Below are 24,355 nucleotides of genomic sequence, written 5' to 3' on the forward strand. Positions count from 1 at the left end.
TCAAAACTTTTATACCATCCTTCACATTTCTGTGTCCACCCACATTCTCTTTCGTTGTATTCAATTTTTCTATTACTGCCATAACTCAGCAACAAACAAACTCAGCAACAAACCGTATGCAAATTTCATAAAGTACAACATGGTAAAAGATCACTCAGCCTTAAACCCATGAAGAAACTTGAAACCATTGAACATATTCCAGATCCTTCCCTTTTCCTTAACCAACCAGTAAACATTCATTAATTCTGAGATCGTCACTGATCTGATGGTGCAAATCATAATCTTGTGCATTACAAACCCCTCTTGCAACAATTATTGCTATATCCTTTAATTTCAAATTATTTAATAGCATCCCTTAACAGATTTTACATAGATTTAGTATAAATGTATATTTAGCCATCTTTGTAATCTAGACCTTCTGCAATAAAACTCAGTGCAGAAAAATTCCAATAACCTGCAATCCAACGATTCAGAAATCCCAGTATTGGCATCTGGCTAATCAGCTGACGTTTGCCGTTTCTCTTCACATTCATCGGAGGACAGATCCATGCTCCCTCCTGACTTGCTGGGGATGGAGTTCCCATATTCTCTAAATTCACCTCTGAAGAAGGGTATCGACCTGAAACGTCACACATTGCTTCTCTCCAGAGATGCTGCCTGACCTGCTGAGTTACTCCACCATTTTGTGATACCTTCGATTTGTACCAGCATCTACAGTTATTTTCCTACTCCCACTGGGACCATGTCTGTTTTTAATTTACTGGGGCCTCGGTTCCCACATTCCCATTCAACTCACTGGGGTGCCATTTCGTATGCTCCCTTTCAACTGAGCAGGGTCCTGTATTCCTTTTACATTTATTGGGGTTTACGAGGAAATTTCTTGCAATATTGCATAACACCTTAAAACAAAGCAGAAAATCTGTTGTCTGGAACCCAGGGTCCTAAGCATGCTGCATTATCAGGGTTTTACGATGTACATTACTTCTCTGAAAAATTACTCTAGATCTTAATAATTTGATTCTGCAATCAATTTCTATAAAACAAGTCTTACAAATATTTTTATTCAATATAATACTTCCATATATGACAGCCAGCTGAAAGTATAAAAATACCATAGACCATAAGTCATAGAAGAATTAGGCAATTCAGCCCATCGAATCTACTCTGCCATTTGATCATGGCTGGTCTATTTTTCCCTCTCAGCACCTCAATGAATGTTCCTATGATCTTCTCGCACGCATCCATTTAACCACAGATTGTCCGATACGAGCAGCTCAGTTGCATGCTACTCCAATAATCTGAAGTGTTATCAAAGCACAACAAAAGTGGGGAAAAACAAAATAGATAGAAGGCGGATGCAAAAGAGAGAAAAATGTGGGAAGAACAAGCACTTTTGTTGTTGAAGCTGCAGAAAATGTTATGACCAACCCTGTAAAGATGGCATCTCCTGGACCCATACATTTACAGGCTGATGGATATACACTAATCTATGCCAACAGGCACTAACCTTTTTACAGTCATTCGACAAAATAGAATCATCTTCTTCAGAATCCTCATCCGTTAAGGAAAGTTCCTTATCATCTTCAATAGAATTAGCTAGAAAGCAAATAAAACATAATCTATATCCAAATTATATTGTTAAATGTAATTGAGGGGTGCAATAATTATTTTTTGTTACTTCGTGCAGCTACACAATCAACTCTTATAAAACTCAAGAATTGATTTGTGGAACTGAATTCCTGAATCAGAACTTCCTCTGATCTTTATTTACTCTATTAAAATTATCTATAAATAATACGAATTACATTACATTTAATAATTGAAACAGTTATGTATTATTCAATTAAACAAAAACTTATTTTAGCATTCGTCTTTTTCTCAACCTCTACAAAGTTGCATGGCGGAATAAGATGCCTGGCAGAAAGCTCTGAAGACTTTGCAAGAGCATTCTAAATAGGATCTTAACCCACCATCAACTTTAGATACATGGAACTGCAGATGCTGGTTTACAAAAAAGGCACAAAGTGCTGGAGTAACTCAGTCAGTCAGACCTCACATCTCACACCGGTCCTGATTTTACTCAACTTTAGGCGATTTTAAGGCTACTGCCGGTGACTAGGCTGTCGCCGACAGTTCACCGGGGTGTCGCGGGCACGATCGTGAGGAGTCTTCCAAGAATCATAGTGGATCTCAGCGTGTCGCTGAGAAATCAACCGGAGTGAAATTTCTCGGTGACAGCTGGCTTGTCGCCAGGTATCGTTGCTTATTGCGGGCGCTGTCGCATGCTGTCCCCGGGTTTGCTAGTTTCTCTTAGATGCATTTAGAAGCACGTAATATTAAAATAAGTAAAGTCATTTCAAGATACCATAAAATACTCGTGTTTAACCAATTTATTTACCGTCAGGACATTTGACAGGCAGATTGGAGGCGACAGTTTGACGGTCAGGTAAGCGTGGGAATTTTCACGATGTTTATGGCCATCAGCGATCACATTTAAAGTGAGCTCCCAACCCAGATATGCAACCCAGAAACCAGTTATGCATCTCCTGTACATTTTCAAAGAATGCCCACACACTTTTCACAAAAATCCATTTAACCACTTTTAAAATTAAATTTATTAATACTGCTATTAGTAAACTGGAAGTCAATCCAGTTTATGCCTTGTTACCATGAAGCTTGGTTTTCAAGTAACCCGGGCAAGATGTTATATTTCAAAACTCTCAAGTACTTACCGACTTGTCAGTGATTTCAGCGAAAATTAGGACGCCGGAGAAGCATTAACAGGGTGGGAATTTTGCGATGTTTCCGAAGACGGTGTAATCTCTGCATTGTCGTGGTCATTGTCGTCGGGTAAAAGAAACTTTTGGCGATCTGCTACGACTTTGACAGTCGCCTAAAAAAATCGCCTACGTGGGACAGGCCCTTTACTTTCTTACCCATTAAACTTTCTGTTCTATTACTTCTGGAGACTTCTGTAACTTTTTCCGTACTCTCCTTTTAATTCCACCCTTACACTTCCAATTTGATGACCCTCCCCTCCTATTTAGTTTCAAGCTCTATCTACACCTCTGGTTATATGGTTTGCCAGGAGTCTGGTCCCAGCCGGATTCAAGTGGAGTCCGTCCCATCGGGTCAGAGTTAAATAGATTCTTGAAGACAAGGAAGTGAAAGATTCCTAGAGGTAGCTGGGAATATGGAACTGAGGTTATAGATGGGGCAATTGTGATTCAAGATGTCGAGTAGGCTCCATGGGCATTTATGAGAAAATTTGTGTGTTCTTATTTGGAAATACAATGACCAACTTTGCCTCCTATGTGTTTACATTAATCTGGACAATACCAGGACCCAAGAGAGCTTAGAAAAGAAGTCAAACTGCCAGGTATCTTTCCCAAAGGAGTAGAATATGCAGAAATGTAACAAATTTTCAACTTCAAACTACATATTTAAAAATAACCCATTTGTTTACGTGCTTCAGAAATTCAGGACAAAGTTGCATGAATTGTGAACTTAATGCAATCGGAGGTACACAATACACAGAGAACAACAATCAGCACAGAAGGCTGAACAGACTATTTTAATGAGACTAAAGTGAAAAAGATAACTAGCATCGAATAGATTAAGAGTTACTAATTTATTGTTTCACACGAGGAAAACTTGGAATGATCACGAGGGATTATCAATAATCTCCATCTATTTAATCAGAGTAAATCGCGTTGTCTGTGTCAAAGCCTGTTTGTTGAGTATAACTAGCCAACATTGATTTGGACCAGTCACTATTGGACGTTAAGGAGCTTTTCCTAACATAATCGGACAGGATCATTCCTCCTTTCTCTATATCCTTTGAGTATGTTGGCAGGACAAAATAAAAATATGTTCACCTCTAATATCTGGTGAGGTAATGGGGGAAACGACAGGAGCTCAAACCAGTAATATCATTGTACTGTTTTCTGCAGAAAAATTAACACTTTACAGGTAAAGTGTCTTTTAAAAAAAAATTAAAAAACAATTAAATACAGCAACGTGGCAGAGTGTGGCAGTGAATAGTCCATTGGTGTTTGCATGAATAAAACACAATGGGTTAAATAGCAACCTCCGTAAGGTTTTGATAAACCATGTCTTACAACTTACATCTCAAAGGGTGGGGAAAAAGATCTGATGCCTCATGGGAAGTAACTGATGGAGTCAAATCGTCTGCTGAAGATTGGGTTTCATCCTCCTCTTCTCCAGAAAGAAGATCTTTAGCTATTTGTTCCTGTCGACAAAGTGAAGGGTTTATTATTTATGTTTAATTGTTTGGTTACTTCTGTTGCTGCAATTCATGTCTCGTTTCTCAGAGAATTTCAGAGTTTGAGCTCTTTTGCATTATTTTCACAGCTTGATTAGTTGAGAGATACAGCATGGTAAAAGGCCCTTCAGCCCACCAGGTTCACGCCGATCAGCAATCACCCGTTCACACTAGTTCTGGCATCCCTCTTTCTTATCCACTCCTTACACACTCGGGGCAATTGTAGAGAGGCTAATTTACCTGCAAACCAGCACACCTTTGGGATATTGGAAGAAAGCAGAGCACCTAGAGCGAATCCACACAGGGAGAATGTGCAAACTTTACAGACAGCACACAAGGTCAGGCTGAAACCTGGTGCTGTAAGGCAGCAGTTCTACTAGCTTAATGCCCATTTGGACCATAGAAGTTGAGTGAGTTCATAGTGGAAGATCAATTTAGTGGATTTTAATAACTTTATTGGAAATTATGAAATGTTCAAAGAATGTTTTTGTTATGGGTCTTTTGTCCAATGAACTACTGGAATCAAGCTGCAAAGCATCTTAAGGGAGTTAAGCCACAAGAATAGATCTTAAGTAATTTACTAAATATTAATTGTAAGATTTGGAAACAAAGGATGACACAGTAGGCAGCGGTAGTTTTGCTACCTTACAGCACCAGAGACCAACGTTCTGGTGCTCGTCTGTACGGAGGTTGTACGTTCTCCCTGTGACCGGCGTGTGTTTTCTCAGGGATCTTCGCTTTCCTCCCACACTCCAAAGACGCACAGGTTTGTAGGTTAATTGGGTTGGTATAAATGTAAAATTGTCAATTGTTAATTTGTTGTTGAAATTGTTAATTGGGTTGGTATAAATGCAAAAGTGTGTGTGGAATTGTGTTAATGTGCAGGGATTGGTCGGTGCAGACGAATGGCCTGTTTCTATACTGTATCTCTAAACTAAACTGGTTTAAAATTAAAGGCCAAATATTTTATCCAAGCTTTACCTTGACAAAAGGTAGATTTTACTTGTCTAATCACGCGCAAACGTTTCAGGTGTTAGCTAGTACATCAACCAGCATTTCCTCATTCTTGTGGGATTTTACCCTCCCTCAAATTTTTAACATTTTTCCAATTTATTTGCAAGTTAAACTTAAATGTTCCCAATGGCTATTATTCCCGACTGACAAGGTTTCTTATGATTCAATGGTTTCTGCATTCAAGTGGATTGTTAAGAAGTGTTTTATTCAATGGTGATAATTAAGTAGATTATGGCAACAATTGTGAAGTATGCTTTTCCATTCTCTATAGAGGTTTAAGAAAACATTACATTCAAGTTGATGGGAAGAGATGCTGGAGAACAGATAGGGGCAGAGAAACAGTATATTTCACATAGAGTCATAGAGTGATACAGTGTGGAAACAACTTCGGCCCAACTTGCCCACACTGGCCAACAATGTCCCGGCTACACTAGTCCCACTTGCCTGCGTTTGGTCCATATCCCTCCAAACCTGTCCCATCCATGTACCTGTATAACTGTTTCTTAAACGATACGATAGTCCCAGCCTCAACTACCTCCTCTGGCAGCTTGTTCCATACACCCACCACCCTTTGTGTGAAAAAGTTACCCCTAGGATTCCTATTAAATCTTTTCCCCTTCTCTTTGAACCTGTCCTCTGGTCCTCGATTCCCCTATTCTGGGCAAGAGACTGTGCATCTACACGAGCTATTCCTCTCATGATTTTGTACCCCAGCAATGATGCAGATTTGGATGCTAATCAACATTTACCCAGAAGGCGTTTTTCCACATTAATCAGGTATAAACAACAATCTATATATTATCTATAAAATAAAGAATTGGGATTATTAAATGCAAGCTCTAAATCTGTCGAGATCTTTGGAAAGATCACATTTTCAGAAGGATTCAAAATTTTCAATTATGTCAAAGAACACATCACGGCCGTCTATCAGATCTCCCATGAACAGCTTTTGATCAACCTAATATATCGGTAATAATTGGTTTATTATTTTGAAGATCCCAGGAGATTCACAAGGTGTTGGTGTTAAGAAGTTAGTCTAGATAATCAACACGGACTTGATGGCCGGAAGGCGGCACGGTGGCGCAGCGGTAGACTTGCTGCCTTACACCGAATGCAGCGCCGGAGACTCGGGTTCGATCCTGACTACGGGCGCCGTCTGTACGGAGTTCGTACGTTCTCCTCGTGACCTGCGTGGGTTTTCTCCGAGATCTTCGGTTTCCTCCCACACTCCAAAGACGTACAGGTATGTAGGTTAATTGACTGGGTAAATGTAAAAATTGTCCCTAGTGTGTGTAGGATAGTGTTAATGTGCGGGGATCGCTGGGCGGCGCGGACTCGGTGGGCCGAAGGGCCTGTTTCCGAGCTGTATCTCTAAAAAAAAAAAAAGAGCCAGCTTTGGTGTCTAGTTTGGTTTAGAGATACAGTGCGGAAACAGTCCTTTCGGCCCACCGAGTCCGCACCGACCAGCGACCCCCCCTGCGCATATTAACATTACCCTACACACACCAGCGAATATTTTACGTTTATACCAAGCCAATTAACCTACAAACCTGTAATTTTTTGGAGTGTGGGAGGAAACCGAAGTTCTCCAAGAAAACCCATGCAGGTCAAGGGAAGGGCGTACAAACTCCATACAGATAAGCACCCATAGTCAGAATTAAACCCAGGTCTCCGGCGCTGTAAGGCAGTAGCTCTACCACTATGCCACCATGCTGCCCATGTTGTATGACTATCACATTAATTGATCTCTCAACAGTTCTGACCTTATCGAGGGTCATATCCGGTAAGTTGTCAGCAAGTTCGCTGGGGGAGCTGCCCTCACTTTCATGTTCAGAGATTGGATCGGATGCTTCATAGCCATAAAGTGCTAGGAGTTCTTCCAGAGGGACATCACTTTCCTTCATAAGGAGATTAAAACAAATATTAGTGGATCTTAGTTCTTTATTTCCCCTTTGAACGAAGGCTTTTAAATACAAATACAATACAATAAAAGGATGTTTCACAAACACATTGGAATGTAATTACACATGGCAAGTTTAAATTAAATCACATCATCACATTTATTTTTACAAAATCTTATCTGGACTTTATTTAAATTATCTGTTAATTAATTATTCAGCTCCAAAATCTCTTTGCTGCTCTGAGCCAAGTAGTGCTTAATAAAACAACCAAGTGATTTTATTTTTAACACCACACATCTGTTAAAGTATAGCTGTCTGTCAGCAATTAGAGTAAACAACTAAAGTACTGAACAGAGGGAATTCGTCTACCTTTGCTCAATTGTCAAAAATAAACATACTGCTTTTAACATTCAAAGAATTCTGTAGTTGAGCTACACGATCTTTCTCATCTACATTTTGTTGCTGCATTCGGGGTGGTGGTTGGGTGGGATAGTGACAGAAATGTGGAAGGAAAGATGAAAAGACATTTGAGACACATGCTGCCTATCCCGCTGAGTTACTCCAGCATTTTGTATCCACCTTTGAGAGACATGCTATTGAGGGCGTGCAGCGTAGGTTTACTAGGTTAATTCCCGGAATGGCGGGACTGTCCTATGTTGAAAGACTGGAGCGACTAGGTTTGTATACACTGGAATTTAGAAGGATGAGAGGGGATCTTATCGAAACGTATAAGATTATTAAGGGGTTGGACATGTTAGAGGCAGGAAACATGTTCCCAATGTTGGGGGAGTCCAGAACCAGGAGCCACAGTTTAAGAATAAGGGGTAGGCCATTTAGAACAATGAGGAAAAACTTTTTTAGTCAGAGAGTTGTGAATCTGTGGAATTCTCTGCCTCAGAGGGCAGTGGAGGCCAATTCTCTGAATACATTCAAGAGAGAGCTAGATAGAGCTCTTAAGGATAGCGGAGTCAGGGGGTATGGGGAGAAAGCAGGAACGGGGTACTGATTGAGAATGATCAGCCATGATCACATTGAATGGCGGTGCTGGCTCGAAGGGCCGAATGGCCTACTCCTGCACCTATTGTCTATTGTCTATTGTCATTCTGATCCACTTGATCAAAATCACTCAGTAGGTTTCTACCAGTGAGGAATGCAAGTTTCATTGGAAATTTAAAAATATTTACCCTTTCCAGATCTTCAAACGATTTATCTGCCTCCGGCGTCTCCTCTTCTTCCCGAGGAGTGTAATTGTGAGACAGGATATCGGCTAAGTTGAATCTGTGATCTGCTGAGCCCATTGAGCCGGCTATAATGGACCAAAAACACAAAATTCAACGATTACACATTTTCTTCCACAGCCTGAAGCACATAATTCAATACATCAAAACTAATCGATATAAAACACTGATTTTCAAAACAGTTAATTAATTTTCAACTTTAAAAGAAAACACTCAATATCTTGGACCCACTAAGAATGATTAACTGCGAAAGCATTGTTTGAGATGGAATTCTATATTTGTACCAAATACTAACTGTCTTATTACAGAGATTTTGTGTTTGAACACACAATTTTTTTTTTCAGAGGTGTTCCTTTAAGGCTATACCATTCAGTGCAGCAGGATCCAAAGAAACAAGTGAGAGACTAGCTATTAAAAATAATCAGCATGAAGCTAAAAGGGAAGGCATATAACATTGCAAAGATTAGTGGGACCCTAGAGGATTGGGAGGATTTAAAAAAAGCAACAGAAGGTAATTAAAAAAGGCAATAGAGAGAAAAGATGAAATACGAAAATACGCTGGGCAAAAATATAAAAGAGGATAACAAATGTTCATTCAGATATATAAAGAGTAAGAAATAGGCAAGAGTGGACATTGGACCACTGGAAAATTATGCTGGAGAATAGATAATGGGGATTAAAGAAATGAATATGTTCTTTTCATCAGTCTTCACACTGGAAGACACCAGCAATGTGCCAGAAACTCGAGAGTCAGGAGGTGGAAGTTAGTGGAGTGATTATCACAAAAGAGAAAGTGCTTGGGAAGCTGAAAGGTCTGAAGGTGGATAAGTCACCTGGACCGCAGGAGTCTGAAAGAGGTGGCTTTAGAAATTGTGGAGGCATTAGTTGTGATCTCACGAGTCAGGGATGGTCTCAGACAGTTGGAAAATTGCAAATATTACTCCGCTGTTCAAGAAGAGCGCGAAGCAGAAGAGAGGAAACAATAGGCCGGTTAGCCTGACTTCAGTGGTTGGTAAGATTTTAGAGACCATAAAGAACATGAGATTTTTGATAAGGTGCCGCATGTGAGGCTGCTAAAGATGAAGCCCATGGCATCAGAGGCAAGATACTAGCATGTATAGCAGATTGGCTGAATGATTATGGAGAGGATGTTTCCACTAGTGGGAGAGTCTAGGATCAGAGGCCTATGGGCTCAGAATAAAAGGACGTATGATCAGAAAGGAGACGAGAAGGAACTTCTTTAGTCAGAGGGTGGCGAATCTGTGGAATGCATTTGCACAGGCCAAGTCAATGGATACTTTTAAGGCGGAGATTGACAGATTCTTGATGAGTAAGCATGTCAGGGGCTATGGGGCAAAGGCATAAGAATGGGATTGAGAGGGAAAGATAGATCAGCCATGATTGAATGGCAGAGACTTGATGGGCCGAATGGCCTAATTCTGCTCCTAGAACTTATAATGCTCAGAAAAAAGGCTGCCTTAGACTGTTTAAAAAAAGTTCAATTGTTCTGTTTAAGCTTCATCTCCAATGCTAAATACTAGACCCAATATATCTAGAAAATTGTCCAGGATTTCCCCCAAAATTAGCATTATTCCCCTCTAACAGGAGCAACAAAAATGATTAGTGGGCAAGATAGGCTAGATGCAGGGAGGATATTTCCCTCGACCAAAGAGTTTAGGACCAGAGAGCACAGGAGGCGTACAAGGAGTAAGATCAGAGATACGGAAAAATGGCTTCACTTAGAGGATGATGAACCTTTGAAATTCTCTATTTGGAGGATCAATTGATTTCTTCATATAAAACATGGATTAATATGATTTGGGGATATTTAAAGCTTATGGTGATAGGGCTGGAAAAGGCAGAGGGAAAAGTTCAGCGATGTTCTTGGTGAATGGTAGCGCAGGCTCAAAGGCCCACTCCTGCTCCAATGCCTTGTGTTCATAAATTAATTTTAAAATGTCTTGCACTTGCAAGCTGCCAGACAAGAACATATTCCAGATAAAAAGAAAGTGCATTTTACAAACAGTTTGCTTACTATACCTCCTCCAGACTGAAGTCTGTTTTCTAAGGAACATAGATTCTGTGTTCGATATAACACCACCCGAGGACTCTGTCTACCAACAGAGGCCTAAAAATACAAAATGAAAAACAATTAATTTTGGTCACAACATAAGGCATTAGCTTCCTTTAAAACTATATTGCCCACTGATATTGTACAACACATATTGAAGGGAGGGATACAGTGCTGCAGCTGATGGACCTGCTGCCTCACAGCACCAGAGGCCCAGTTTCGATCGTGACCTCGGATGCCTGAAGAAGGGTCTTGACCCAAAACATCACCCATTCCATTCCTTCTCTCCTGAGATGCTGCCTGACCTGCTGAGTTACTCCAGCATTTTGTGAAATAAGTGACCTCCGATGCTATCTGCACAGAGTTTGCACGTTCTCCCAGTGACTCTTGCTTTCCTCCTGGTGTATCGGTTTCCTCCTGCATCACAAAGATGTGTGGTTTGTAGGTGAGTTAGCCTCTAAATTGCCGCTGGTGTGCAAGAAGTGGATGAGAAAGTGGATAACATAGAACTAGCGTGAACGAGTGATCAATGACTGGTGTGGACACGATATGACAAAGGACCAGTTTCCATGCTGTCTCTCTAAAACTAAAATATCTATACATTTATACTTAGAGGAAACAACCGTGAATGAATGAATGATACTTTATTGTCACATGTGACGTCACAGTGATATTCTTTGTTTGCATACCCAAGATATGCTAAGAGTTGCAACAAAAAGGGCGCCACATTTAATATTTAACATCCACTTTTAATAGCTGAGAAATACGAGTATTAAAACTCAATCATCAGGGGAGTTGAGGAAATAAATACACCTCAATGTGCTGAAAACACCCAATGTACCAAAGGTATACTCAAACCAGAAAAAGCATCTTATCCTGGCATTTGGTCTGGATTATTCACAAGTACCCCATTCTTAAACTTGTGAAATGGCAACAAAAAAAACAGAGAACACTTTTCTCATTGCCCCACAACAAGCAATCCCAAGGAACATTGCTTGGTCCTTCATTATCTACAGGTTGCTCCTTGGAAAAAGTGTCTGAAAATGCCACTGCGGAAAACGCCCAGTTCAACCTCAGCACTATCTCCTTCAATCCCTGTGAGTTGTCAGACTGGCTGCAACATGTAAAATAAAAAAGAATGCTTAGTTAATACTCCGGTCAGGTTGCATCCATGGAAAGATAAACAGAGTTAATGTTGTCAAAGACCATGTTCTGACCAAGGATTAGGGTTGGATGAAGGGTTTTCAACCTGCAAGGCAAACTCTGTTTCTCTTCCTATCGACGTGGCCTGACCTGCTGAGTATTTCCAGGAATTTGCTTTTTTTAATTTTCACATCTTGCAAAAGGTTTCCTCCAAGAAATTAGAGTGAAAGCAAGCTATTAGTTTTGATATAATTCCATTCCCAAGTTATCAATTCCATACTCTGTGGTTTAAAAAGTCTGAGAAATAACTGGGTAATTCATGTCCAAGTTTATTGTCAGATGCGCAAGTACAGTGAGGTACAGGTATGGTGAAAAATCTAGCTTGCAGCAGCCCAGGCACAGAGACTCAAGTGCAATAAGACAATAATTGCACACAATAGTGTTACAGAAATAGAGTGATACAATGTGGAAACAGGCCCTTTGGCCCAACTTGCCCAGCAATGTCCCAGCTGCACTTGTCCTACTTGCCTGCTCTTGGTCCCTCCAAACCTGTCCTATCCATGTACCTGTCTAACTGTTTCTTAAACGATGGGATAGTCCCAGCCTCAACGACCTCCTCTGGCAGCTTGTTCCATACACCCACCACCTATTGTGTGAAAAAGTTACCCCTCAGATTCCTATTAAATCTTTTCCCCTTCACCTTGAACCCATGTCCTCTGGTCCTCGATTCTCCTACTCTGGGCAAGAGACTCTGTGCATCTACCCATATATTCCTCTCATGATTTACATATAAACTTCTAAAATATTGTGCAAAAAGATATTCGTACACAAACATAATTAGAAAACAAAAGTCCAGAGTGGTTGGTCCAAGAACCTGAATGTTGAAGGAAAGAAGTTGATCATGAACTGTGTGGTGTGGGATTTCAGGCTTCGGTATCTTCTGCCTGACAGAAGCAATGAGAAGAGGGCATGGTGAGGATCCTTGATGATAGATGCCACATTCTTGAGGTAGCAGCTCGTTCAGATGGGCTTGATGGTGGGTGCCTGGAGAGGGCCCATATCTGAAACTTCACCTAGCCATATCCTTCAAAGATGTTCCCTGACCCACTGAGTTCTCCAGGCCATTGTATCCTTTCCAACACTGTTTCCATGATGGATAGGGCTAAGACTAACACTTTCAGCCTCTTGCGTTCCTGTGTATTGGAATTGCCACAACTGGCAATGATGCAACCAGTCGGGATACTTTCCACCTTTACACTTTCCACTGTAAAGGTTTGTCCGCATATTCGGAGACAAACCAAATCTCTGTGACTTCTTAGGTGGAGGAGCTGGCACACCTTTGTGATTGTTTCTACATCTGACCACACAACAGGTCATCCAAGATGCTAATGCCCAAGGGATGTGAAGCTGCTCTCTCCACCAATGAAAACTAGCGTGCAGTCTCCTGACTTCCCATTTCTGACGTCAATGATCGGTCCCTCGATCTTGCTGACGATGAGCGAGAGGTCATTGTGGCACCAGGTGCTCTCTCTCTCTCTCGCACACTGACCCCTCGCCACCGGTGATTCGGCCATCCACAGTAGTGTTTTTGGTGAATTTATACATGGCATTGGAGCTGTGCTTAGCCATACTGTCATGGTGTAACAAGAGCAGAGCGGTGGCTAAGCAGGCAGCTCGTGTTTACAGTCAACGAGGAAATAATTTGCAATTTTGATATCTTACCCAGAAATGAGCTGGCAAGACCTCCTTCAAGAATTACCCAATGACACTTATCTTAGCACAACTATTGTGATACCCCAGGCATGCCTTTGTTATCTCTCGACTATTCAAATGCTGTTTAAGCTTGCCTCCCATCATCCAGAAACTTGAGATTATCTAAAAGAAATTGTTGCTCTTACCTCAAGTAGCAACAGGTCCATTCACCATTGCCAGTGACCCAATACATTCCTCGGATCAGCGACAATCTTCCTGGTTGTCAAATTTATCCACCACCTCAATTCCTCCCCATTTCTATCCAACAACCTTCCAATTCACGTTTAGGAAGGAACTGCAGATGCCGGTTTAAACCGAAGATAGACACAAAATGCTGGAGTAGTTCAGCAGGACAAGCAGCATCTCTGGAGTGAAGGAATGGGTGACGTTTTGGGTCGAGTCCCTTCTTCAGACTGAGAGTCGTTCCAATTCAGGTCTCTTGTACATTCTCTACGTTAACTTCTCCATCACTTGCAGGGAGGCTTTCATCCACCCACTCCCAAAGCTCTGGAACATCTTAAACCTCTTCAAGATGAACTTTTGATGTTCCCAAATCTTTATTACTTTGACCAAGTTATCTACACATCTCCAACAATAACATTGGATAACATTGAATCAGAGAACCCCAATTGAAAACAGTAGGTCCATTACTTTTAAATTTGGGCACCATATCCAAGAAAGGATGTGCTTTTGTTGGAGAGAGTCCAGAGGAGGCATACAATAATGGGGATGATTGGGTTAATGTACGAGAAGTGTTCGATGGCTCCGGGCCTATGCTCGCTGGAGTTTAGGATGTGGGGGGGGGGGGGATCTCTTGAAACCTACCAAATAATGAAAGGCCTGGACAGAGCAGATGTGGATAGAACGGTTCCAGTAGTTGGATAGTCCAGGGCTAGCGGGCAGTCTCAGAATAAAAGGAAATGCCTTTAGAATGGAGGAGGAGGAATTTCTTTAACCAGAGGGTGGTAAATCTGTAGATTTAATTGCCACAGATGGCTGTGGAAGCCATGCCGTTGGGTATTTTTAAAGCAGTGATTGATTCTTGGTTAGTAAGGGCATCAATGATTAAGGGGAGAAGTCAGGAGAAAGGGGCAAAGAGGGAAAAACAGATCAGCCATGATTAAATGGCGGAGCAGATTCAAGGTTTCAAGGTCAGTTTATTGTCACAATTAAGGTACAGTGAAATTTGAGTTGCCATACGAGCCAAAAGCAACCGACCACATAAAAGTTAACATAAACATCCACCAGAGTGAATTCCACATTCCTCACTGTGATGGCAGGCAATAAAGTTCAATCTGCTTCCTCTTGTTCTCCTGCGGTCGGGGCAGTCAATCCATCCACAGTCGGGGCGACTCGATGATTGAATGGCCTAATTCTGCTCCCGTATCTTAATAATGCTTTCAATAAGCCGTATTTATGGCCCGTTTTTTATATCAACCCTCTCCCCATACAAGGAGAAGTGTAGTGTAAATTGTAAATCTAAATGCCCAGTTTCAAAATGTCAGGGAAATCTATTACTGTGCATTGGAAGTTTGCATTATTAAAAAAAAAGTTTCCAAAGAGGATTGGATTTGCATTTCCAGCATTCTCTAGGGCAACATGGAATCAACAGGATTATTTAGTCATGACTCTTACCATGTTTGAAGGGGCACAAAACAAATTAATTTGGAAATGAACTATTAACAGCTGCAGCTGACCAAGTGTTTGTTAAGTGCACATATGAACACATAGCCTGATGGTGCATTTGTTGCATATGCCACGTTCACAAAAACATTGTGAACATCTACACTTCATCCCATCCTGCTTCCTGTAAAGACTATCCCCTACTCCCAATTCCTCCGTCTGTGCCACATCTGCACCCAAGATGAGGTGTTCCATACCAGGACATCCGAGATGTCCTCATTCTTTCAGGAAAGGGGGGTTCCCCTCCATTCGTAGATGAAGCCTTCACTAGGGTCTCCTCGATATCCCACAGCTCCACTCCTGCCATCAAAGGACCCCAAAATCTTTTCAGGTGAAGTGGAGGATCATTTGCACCACCTCCATTGTATCCGCTCTTCCAGGTGTGGACTCCTATATATCGGCAGGACCAAGCGCAGGCCCGGCGATCGTTTCGCTGAACAACTCCGCTCAGTCTGCCTAAACCTATCTGATCTCCCGGTTGCTAAACACTTTAACTCCCCCTCCCATTCCCACACTGACCTTTCTGTCCTGGGCCGCCTCCATTGTCAGTGAGGCCCAGCACAAATTGGAGGAACAGCACCTATTTCCCTTGGGCAGCTTACACCCCAGCAGTATGAATATTGACTTCTCGAACTTCAAGTAACCCTTGTTTTTCCTTTCTAAATCCCTCCCCCTTCCCAGTTCTCTGATCAGTCTTATCCTCTGACTACATTTTATTTCTGCTTGCTTTGTAGTTGTTATCTTCTCCCAGCCAATAATGATCTATTCTACATTTTCCTTGGTCTCCATTCCCTTTGTCCCATTTTCACATCTTACATTTCCTTATCTATGCATCTCCCTCTTCCAACACCAATCTGAAGGGTCTCGACCCGAAAGGTCATCCATTTCTTTGCTCCAGAGCTGAATGGCCTAATTCTGCTCCTGTCACTTATGACATGATGTTATAAATTAAATACAATTATAGCAAAGAATGAGGCTCCAATGGATGGAATGAAATACAGCTACAAAATGAAGGAATAAACTATTAAGTAAATTACTTACCCTATGGCTAGCCGGCAGTGTTAAAAACATTATTCTACCCTTGTAGCATAACTGCTTCACACAGATCCCAAATAACATAAACTTTGTGGCTCAGGGCCAGTAAAGTGATCCTATGATATGCAGACAAAATGTGTAGGAAGGAACTGCCGTTGTTGGTTGAAACCTGCATCTGAATATGTTTGAAGAAGGGTCTCAACCCGAAAGATCACCTTTTCCTTTTATCCAAAGATGCTGTCTGACCCACTGAGTTACTCCAGCTTTTTGTGTCCACCTATGATGTTCAGAGGCAGGTCACAATATCCATTCTGTCAAACATGTTCTGAAAAATGAGTTCCTACCAAGATTTGTTCTGAGCCAGGCTTTGGTCTTGGACCACTGAAACATGAAACTGCAAGTAAATGTGAAACTGAAAAAAATCCTCGTGTTTCAGGTTAGGAGCATATAACATGTAGGAAGGAACTGGAGATGCTGGTTTACACCGAAGATAGACACAAAAAGCTAGAGTACCAGCGGAGCAGGCAGCATCTCTGGAGAGAAGGACTGCATGACGTTTCAGGTTGAGACCCTTCTTCAGACTGAAGAAGTGAAACGTCACTCATTCCTTCTTTCCGGAGATGCTGCCTATCCCGCTGAGTTACTCCAGCATTTTGTGTCTACCGTCGAAGCATATAATCACACTAGACCAAGTGGACCCGTTGTGCCCAAACCTCTCGTGCTTTGTGCAGCACCCTCTCCTCCCCCCTCCCCCTCACTCCATCCCCCTCATCCTCCCTCCCTCCCCTCGGAGATTTAAACTTTAAAATGTGAATAACTTTAAAATTATAACACCAATTTCAATGAAACTTCTTCCATTAGCATGAAAGGGACAATGGTGAGTAAGGTGGGCCTAAAATTGTTGCGCTATCGTGTACCGTTTTGGCTGTAGTTCAGGAACAAACAAACAAGTTTTAGTATATAGATGTTCAATGGTTCCAATGCAAGATGGTCTTTTTTTCTGCCCTATAAATAAGCCACCCATTTACCCAGGTAGAAAAAGCTTAAACACAATCGGTCATGGATCCTTTCCATTCCTTCAATAATAACTTTCAAAAAGAGCCAGCCAGATATACATTTCAAAATAGAGAGGCAGACTTTAGTTGTGGGGAAAAGTGTGGAATGAATGGGGAAAATTAATTTTTCAACAACTACTGAATGAACAATGCACTGAATCATCTTCAGCACTTTCTCAAAACTGAAGAACTTCTTTTCTGGTTTGGTGGATTCCGACCGAGGTGGTTAATGAGGCCACGTGTGAAGGAAGAGATGACAGAGAGGTAGATGGGTAGTTAGCAAAGTATTGTACTCAACTTGTTTGACGCAGATGTCGGGCATCAAGCTTCTCGATATCATCCCAAAAGCTTTTCCCCCCTCCCCCCACTTTGAGCAGTGATGGGCACGGAGATCCTTGGATTCAGTGGAGATATTGCGCTGAAGTAAAGTTCAAGCAGATCCTCAAATCACCCAGCTAATATTCTCTATCCAAGTGCCAGGTCCTGAGTACTCGACCTTTAAATACACCTCGCAATTCACCAAAGCCTCAGCTAGCACAGTGCCTTTAGACCTTAGAGACCCAGCATGAAAAAAACAGGCCCTTCGACCCACCGAGTCCTCGCCGACCGGCGATCACCCCGAACATTAGCACTATCCTACACACTGGGGACCATTTGCCAAAGCCAATTAACCTACACACCTCCATGTCTTTGGAACGTAGGAGGAAATAGGAGAACCCGTAAAAAAACGTGCGGTCACAGAGAGAACGTACAAACTCCATGCAGATTGCATCGGTAGCCAGGATCGAACCTGGGCCCTGGTGCTGTAAGGCAGCAACTCTACCACTGCCCACTGTGCTGACCCACAGTGAAGGTGGTGAATTCCATCACCAATCTCTGCCTTCACCTGTTCCATTACTCCAGAGGTGCTGCCTGACCCACTGAGTTGCTCCAGCACTTTGTTTCCATCCTAATTCTGATCCTACTTCCACTAGCACACAGCAAGTAACACAGCTCATTTAAACAATGTCAGACCATAACAGACCAAAAGATTGTGGAACATGCGGGTGGTGATTAAGTTGCAGATTTAGTAAGCATAGGCTTGAATGAGGAATCCGGTGTTACGAGTTCAAATCCCACCATAGCAGCTGAAGAATTTAAATTCACTTAATTAACCAATCTAGAATAAAATGACAGCATCGGACAAGTGAACAACTGTCATAAAAGCCCCGTGATAGAAATCTGCCGTCCTTATCTGGCTTAGTTAGTAACCACAGACCCGCTGCAATGTAACTTACGTAAATGTCTTCTGAAAATCACTTTTAGCAAAATACTACGGCAAGATATTGAGCTGGTTCATGCAGGATCCAGTTCAGCGTCTTTTCTTCACACAGGATGCCCATTGCTGTGTTTATCTTTTGCAGTCACACTGCAATGATCGTTCAATGCGGACGTATTGCAAGCAACAGCTAGATCCCCTGCAGGTGCCCTTCTGTCAGCTCAGAGACACGCAGGAATAGTTGCAATAATTTCATTATTAATTTTTTTAAAATTTCAACTGCAAATAATTTAAACACAATGAAGCAATAATAAATATTGCCTAAAAATCTGCCTAAAAAAATTAAAGATTTTTTTAAATTCACTTCCACATATATATATCTCCACCATGTCCCTTACTTCTGTGCTGCAGTGCACAACTATGTTACGAAGGGACACGCTGGCATGCCCATGGGAGCATGCAGGCGGTTCGCTACAACATTGCCAGGAAGCCATCAGCTTGATGTAACCCCTGGACCACCTGGCACTGACCTCCGTATTGTATGTATTTGACAGAAGACCAGAGGGTTTTCCTCAAACACCCAAGATAAGTAATTCCCTACATTTGTTCAGTCAGGCAAGAGGTTAACAAGAATCACATCGTTCAAACAATACTCCACTCCGCAAGAGGTAGGAGCTCAATGATGCACGGTTTTGAAGGAGTGGACCTGGGTGCCCATTTTGACTCAGAACGCCACAAAATTGTATTTTGTATTAATCATGAAGAACAAAACTTCAATATCTTACAATAAATCCATACTCTTCCTTACTGAGGGCCACAGTACTCTGTGCAGGGAACCTCAATGTCTATCAGCAAGAGCGCTTAGATAATATCATTGCTATGAAATTAGGCAAGTCAAGAAAGGTAAGATGCGGGAAACAAATTACCTGTTCACTTGTTTCTCACCAATCCAACTTTTCCTAATGCATCAGTCTATAATAACAGCGCAAAAGTGACATCTGGAAAACAAATCCTATCTTTGCATAAAGGATATCCCCATTGCGTCTGTGACAATCTAACCATGCTGGTTGCGACTAAGTTCGAACACATAAAACTTAAACTTCGTTACAGCTGTGGGTCTTCAGATGCCTAATTGTATTTCATCACAATCAGCCATCTTATGACTGGGCATTTCTCCTGCAAAGGAACAAAAGTTCAGTTTAGTAAAGGGGCATTTCACAAGCAGCACCAGGTTTACCCCAAAGTAAAGTGCCAACTCAAGATGGGGGATATTCCAATCAGCACCAATTCAGTAACAAACAGATCAGATCAAAGCTCATACTGACCAGCTATTAGGATTGTGAATAGTGGTGGATATTTAACTAAAGAACATAAAGAATCTCCACTGACATATCAACATGGGCATGAGTGAAACAAAAACGAACCTGAAGCCTTTTTATTCATCTTCAGTTTGGAATCCATGTGTTTGGTCGATCTTGCCCTTCTACTAAAGTACCCAATTGGACTCTTCGAGGTCCACACTATAACGCAGCCCAATCTTTAACTAGTTCAATTCAATTCAATTCATACTATCAAGAAATGGCCAAGTATAATCAATACAAAAAAAAAGTGATGGACCCTGACAATTGGGTACAAGTCTAACTGAAGCACTTGAGTTTTATTCCAGTATTAGCTTTGACATTACATTACCAACAAAATGGAAAGGTGCCCAGCATGTCAAATACAATTTGGCCAAAAAACACTCAATCTATTGCCAATTACAAATAAATGATGGGAAATATCATTGACAGGATTGTGATGCAGGGTTTCTCAATAATACCCTGCACAATGATGCAGATTGGATTCTGCCTGGCACACTTAACTGCAGAATTCATCACAGCCTCAGAGTGAAATTGGATAAAGGAGCTGAATTCCAGGTGTCATAAGGGTTCCGCACATTTAGTTTAGTCTAGTTTATTGTTATTTTCACATGTACTGAGGTACAGTGTCCAGTCAATGAAAAGGCTATACATCAAGTTGTTCACAGTGTACAGATTCAGGATAAAGGGGATAACATTTAGTACCAGACAAAATCCAATAAAATCTGATTAAATATATTTCAAAAAGTTACCCAATGTGGTAGATAAGAGGTCAGGACTGCACTCTAGCTGGCAAGAGGACGATTCAGTTGCCTGATGACAGCTGTCCTTGAATCTGGAGATATGCGTTTTCAAACCTGTCCCGATTGCCTGATGGGACAGGGGGAAAAAGGGAGTTGATGGGGTGAGACTGGTTGTATAAGAAAATAACTGCAGATGCTGGTTCAAATCGAAGGTATTTATTCACAAAATGCTGGAGTAACTCAGCAGGTCAGGCAGCATCTCGGGCGAGAAGGAATGGGTGACGTTTCGGGACGAGACCCTTCTTCAGACTGGATCGTCATTATGCTGATGGCCTTGGCTGAGACAGCGTGTAGATGGGAGTCCATGGAAGGGAGGTTGGTTTGCATGATGGTCTGGGCTATGCCCACAACACTCTGCACTATCATGTGCTCATGGATGGAGGTGATCCCAAACCATGCTGTGATGCATCCCGATAATAAGCTTTCTGCGGCGTATCTGTAGAAATTTGTGAGGGTTGTTGGGGACATGCCAAACTTCCTAAGCCTTCTAAGGAAGTCGAGGTGTTGGTATATTTCTTGGCCATTGCTTCGATGAGGCTGGTCCAGGAAAAATTGCTGGCGATATTTATTCTACTTTGGGGCCATTAATGTGTGTGCTGCTTCACTTCTTGATTAAATCACAATCTCCTTTGCCTTGCAGAATTGAGGGAGAGGTTGGTGTCTTCACACCAGGCTACAAGGTTCTCAATATCCTTCCTGTACTCCGTCTCATCATTATTTGATAACTCGCCCAATATGGTGGTGTCATTTAGTTGGATTGTTAGTCGGCTGTGAGTGGGTACGCAGTATAGTAAGGGGCTCTGTATGTATCCTTGCTGGTCACCGGTGTTGAGGATTATTGTAGAGGATGATTTATCCTCACTGATAGTGTTCTGTTGGTCAGGAACTAGTTGCAGAGGGGAGTGCTGACTCCAAGTTCCACAAGTTTGGAGATGAGCTTGGTTGGGATAACAGAATTGAAAGCAGAGCTCTAGTCTGTGAATAGGAGTCTGACATGAGTTTAGGTTTATTATTGTCACGTGTACAGAGATAGTGAAAAGTTTTGTTTTGCATGCTATCCAATTAGACCAGATAGTAATGCTATACATAAATACAATCAAGTCAAACTCAAGTACAATAGGTATTAGCAAAGGGGAAGATACAGAAAAAGGTTCTCAACATTGTAGCGCATCAGTTCCATAAACGTCCAATGTCCACATTAGGGTAGAAACAAATCGGACAGTAGCTGAGCTTATGGAAGGACCATTCAGAAGCCTGATAACTGAGAAGCTATTTTGAGTCTGGTGGTTCACATTTCAAGTGTCTGTACCTTCTGCTGGATGGGAGTGGGGAGGAAGAGGAATGACCAGGGTGGAAATAGTCATTGATTATATTTGTTGCTTTTCCGAGGCAGCGCGAGGTGTAGATGGAGTCAACAGTGGGAAGTCGGATCTGTGTGCTGGGCTACATCTACAATTCTCGGCAACCTCTTGCAATCTTGGGCAGAGTTGTCTCTAAACCAAGCTGTAATGCAACTTGACCGTTTCTAGGGTGCATCTGTATGACACATTGGTGACATGCCAAATTTCCTCAGTCTCCCGAAGAATCAGAAGTAGTGGTGTGCCTTCTAGACTGCCAATGTGTTTTTCCACAATAGATAGTCGGTAATATTACCAAGGAATCTGAAGCTCTCAACCATTTCCACTGTGGCACATGATTAAGGCATGTATTCACCACGCTTCCTGAAGTCGATAACCAGCTCCTTCATCAAGCTGACTTTGAGGAAGAGGTGATTGTCCTGACAACATGTTGCTGAGTTCTCCATCTCCTTCCTGTACTCTGTCCCATCATTGTTGATCATCCCTGTGATCAGCCCAGCACAGTGGTGTCATCTGCTAACTTCTAAATGGAGTTAGAGCCAAATTTTGCCGTGGAGTCATGAGTGTATAAGGAGTACAGTAGTAGGTGACTGAGAACACATGCTTGAGAATTATTGTGGACGAGGGGCTGTCACCTATCCTCACTGATTGTGATTTATGGGGCAGAAAGTGGAGTATCCAGTGATGGAGGGAGGTACTGATTCCTAGCCGAGTTCTAAATCGATAAATAGGAGTCTAACATAGGCATCCTTGCTGTCTAAGTGTTCCAGAAATGAGTTTAGGACCAGGGAGATAACGTCTGCTGTGGACCTGCTGTGCTGGAAAGCAAACCACAGTGGATCAAGACTGGCTGGAAGACTGGAGTTATTGTGCACCATCACCAGTCCCTCTAAGCATTTTATGGGGGTGGATGTCAGAGCCACTGGACATTAGTCATTAAGGTACGCTATCTTACTTTTCTTTGGCACCAGGGTGATAATGGTCTTCTTGAAGCAGGCAAGGTCCTTATAATGTGATGGTGAGAGACTGAAGATGTTTAGTTTAGAGATACAGCGTGGAAACAGGCCCTTCGGCCCACCGGGTCCACACCAGATGCAAAATTCATTCGCAGATGAATTTTTAACCTGAATGATCCGAGTTTAGTTCAGTTTAGAGATACAGTGCAGAAACAGACTCTTCGACCCACTGAGACCAGTGATCAGCACACTAACGCTATCCTACACATACTAGGGGCAATTTACCCATACACCAAGCCAATTAACCTACATACCTGTACGTCTTTGGAGTGTGGGAGGAAACCGATGACCACGGAGAAACCCACGCGGTCACAGGGAGAACGTACAAACTCCGTACAGACAGTATCCGTAGTCAGGATCAAACACGGGTCACCGGCGCTGCAAGAGCTGTGAGGCAACAACTCTACCGCTGTGCCTGTGAATACCTCCGCCAGCTGATCAGCACAGCTCCCGAGGACATGACCAAGGTCTCCATCCGGGCCAGTTTCTGCAGATTCACTCTCAGGAAGGCCGATCTGTCCGCCAGTGTTACAATGCGCACCCAAGACTGGCAGGATAGATGACATTCCACCACCAATCTTCTGGTCAAACAGAGTGTAGATGCATGGAGTTCATCGGGGAGGGATGCATGGAGTTCATCGGGGAGGGATGCATGGAGTTCATCGGGGAGACCCATTGTTGCCAGTGATACCGCCCATCTTTGCTTTATAGCCCGTTATAGCATGCAAGCATTGCCACAATCAATGTGTATCTGTGTCATTATCTCAGGACACCAGCTAGGTCCCGAATTCCCTCTTAGCATCCCTTATGGTTCTGCGAAGGATGAACATAGATTTTTTTGTACTACTCAGGATCGTTTGACTTGAATGCTACAGATTTGGACTTCACCTGCGAATAGAGCTTGTGGTTCATCCATGGCTTCCAGTTGGATAATACTTGTATTGTCTCTTTATTACACAGTCCTTTACTCAGTTGGTTGAAAAGTTATTTATTGTAACGTATGCACTGCGCGGTGAAATTCTTTATGCATAGCCGGAAAACGCAGGAGTCACCGTATTTTGGCACCATTTAAAAAAGGCCAAAGTCCTGTCCATGTGCTCGAAGTACTGGAGCTGCTCCAGATCCAGATAAGCATCAGGCGGAGACCGGTTCAGCCCGCAAACTGACTTCCCTCTCCTCACCCGACCATCTGTGTCCTGGGGGTGCCTCATGTAGCTGACCTTGATGGTATGGTGCTGGAGGCAATACTCTGGTCTCTTTCCTACTGGCCCATTCACCATGTCACCAACGGTTCCCTCTTTCTCAACTTGCCAGTCATTGGGGCTGAACTCGGCAGCATCCAAGCTTCTCCCCCCTCCCCCCCCCCCCCCCCCCCATGGGGGAAA

General features: G+C 42.4%; 1 protein-coding gene across 2 annotated transcripts in view; it reads right to left on the reverse strand.

Annotated features, from left to right (window-relative positions):
* The window catches only part of LOC144607167 (mesoderm induction early response protein 2-like), a 57,656-nt gene that overhangs the window by 19,842 nt on the left and 13,459 nt on the right, over positions 1-24,355 (reverse strand). The window contains exons 1-6 of one of the 2 annotated variants that reach the window (XM_078423830.1): positions 19,362-19,402; positions 10,479-10,566; positions 8,385-8,506; positions 7,063-7,197; positions 4,129-4,252; positions 1,508-1,596 (exon numbers count right to left, since the gene is read on the reverse strand). In XM_078423830.1, coding sequence (XP_078279956.1) covers positions 1,508-1,596; positions 4,129-4,252; positions 7,063-7,197; positions 8,385-8,498 — 462 coding nt within the window. In that variant the 5' untranslated portion in view covers positions 8,499-8,506; positions 10,479-10,566; positions 19,362-19,402. Of the gene's footprint in view, positions 1-1,507; positions 1,597-4,128; positions 4,253-7,062; positions 7,198-8,384; positions 8,507-10,478; positions 10,567-19,361; positions 19,403-24,355 lie in introns of those variants that run through there. The other variant, XM_078423829.1, reaches the window with a different exon arrangement.

The sequence above is a fragment of the Rhinoraja longicauda genome, chromosome 28, assembly GCF_053455715.1.
Source record: "Rhinoraja longicauda isolate Sanriku21f chromosome 28, sRhiLon1.1, whole genome shotgun sequence".
Classification (NCBI taxonomy): domain Eukaryota; kingdom Metazoa; phylum Chordata; class Chondrichthyes; order Rajiformes; family Arhynchobatidae; genus Rhinoraja; species Rhinoraja longicauda.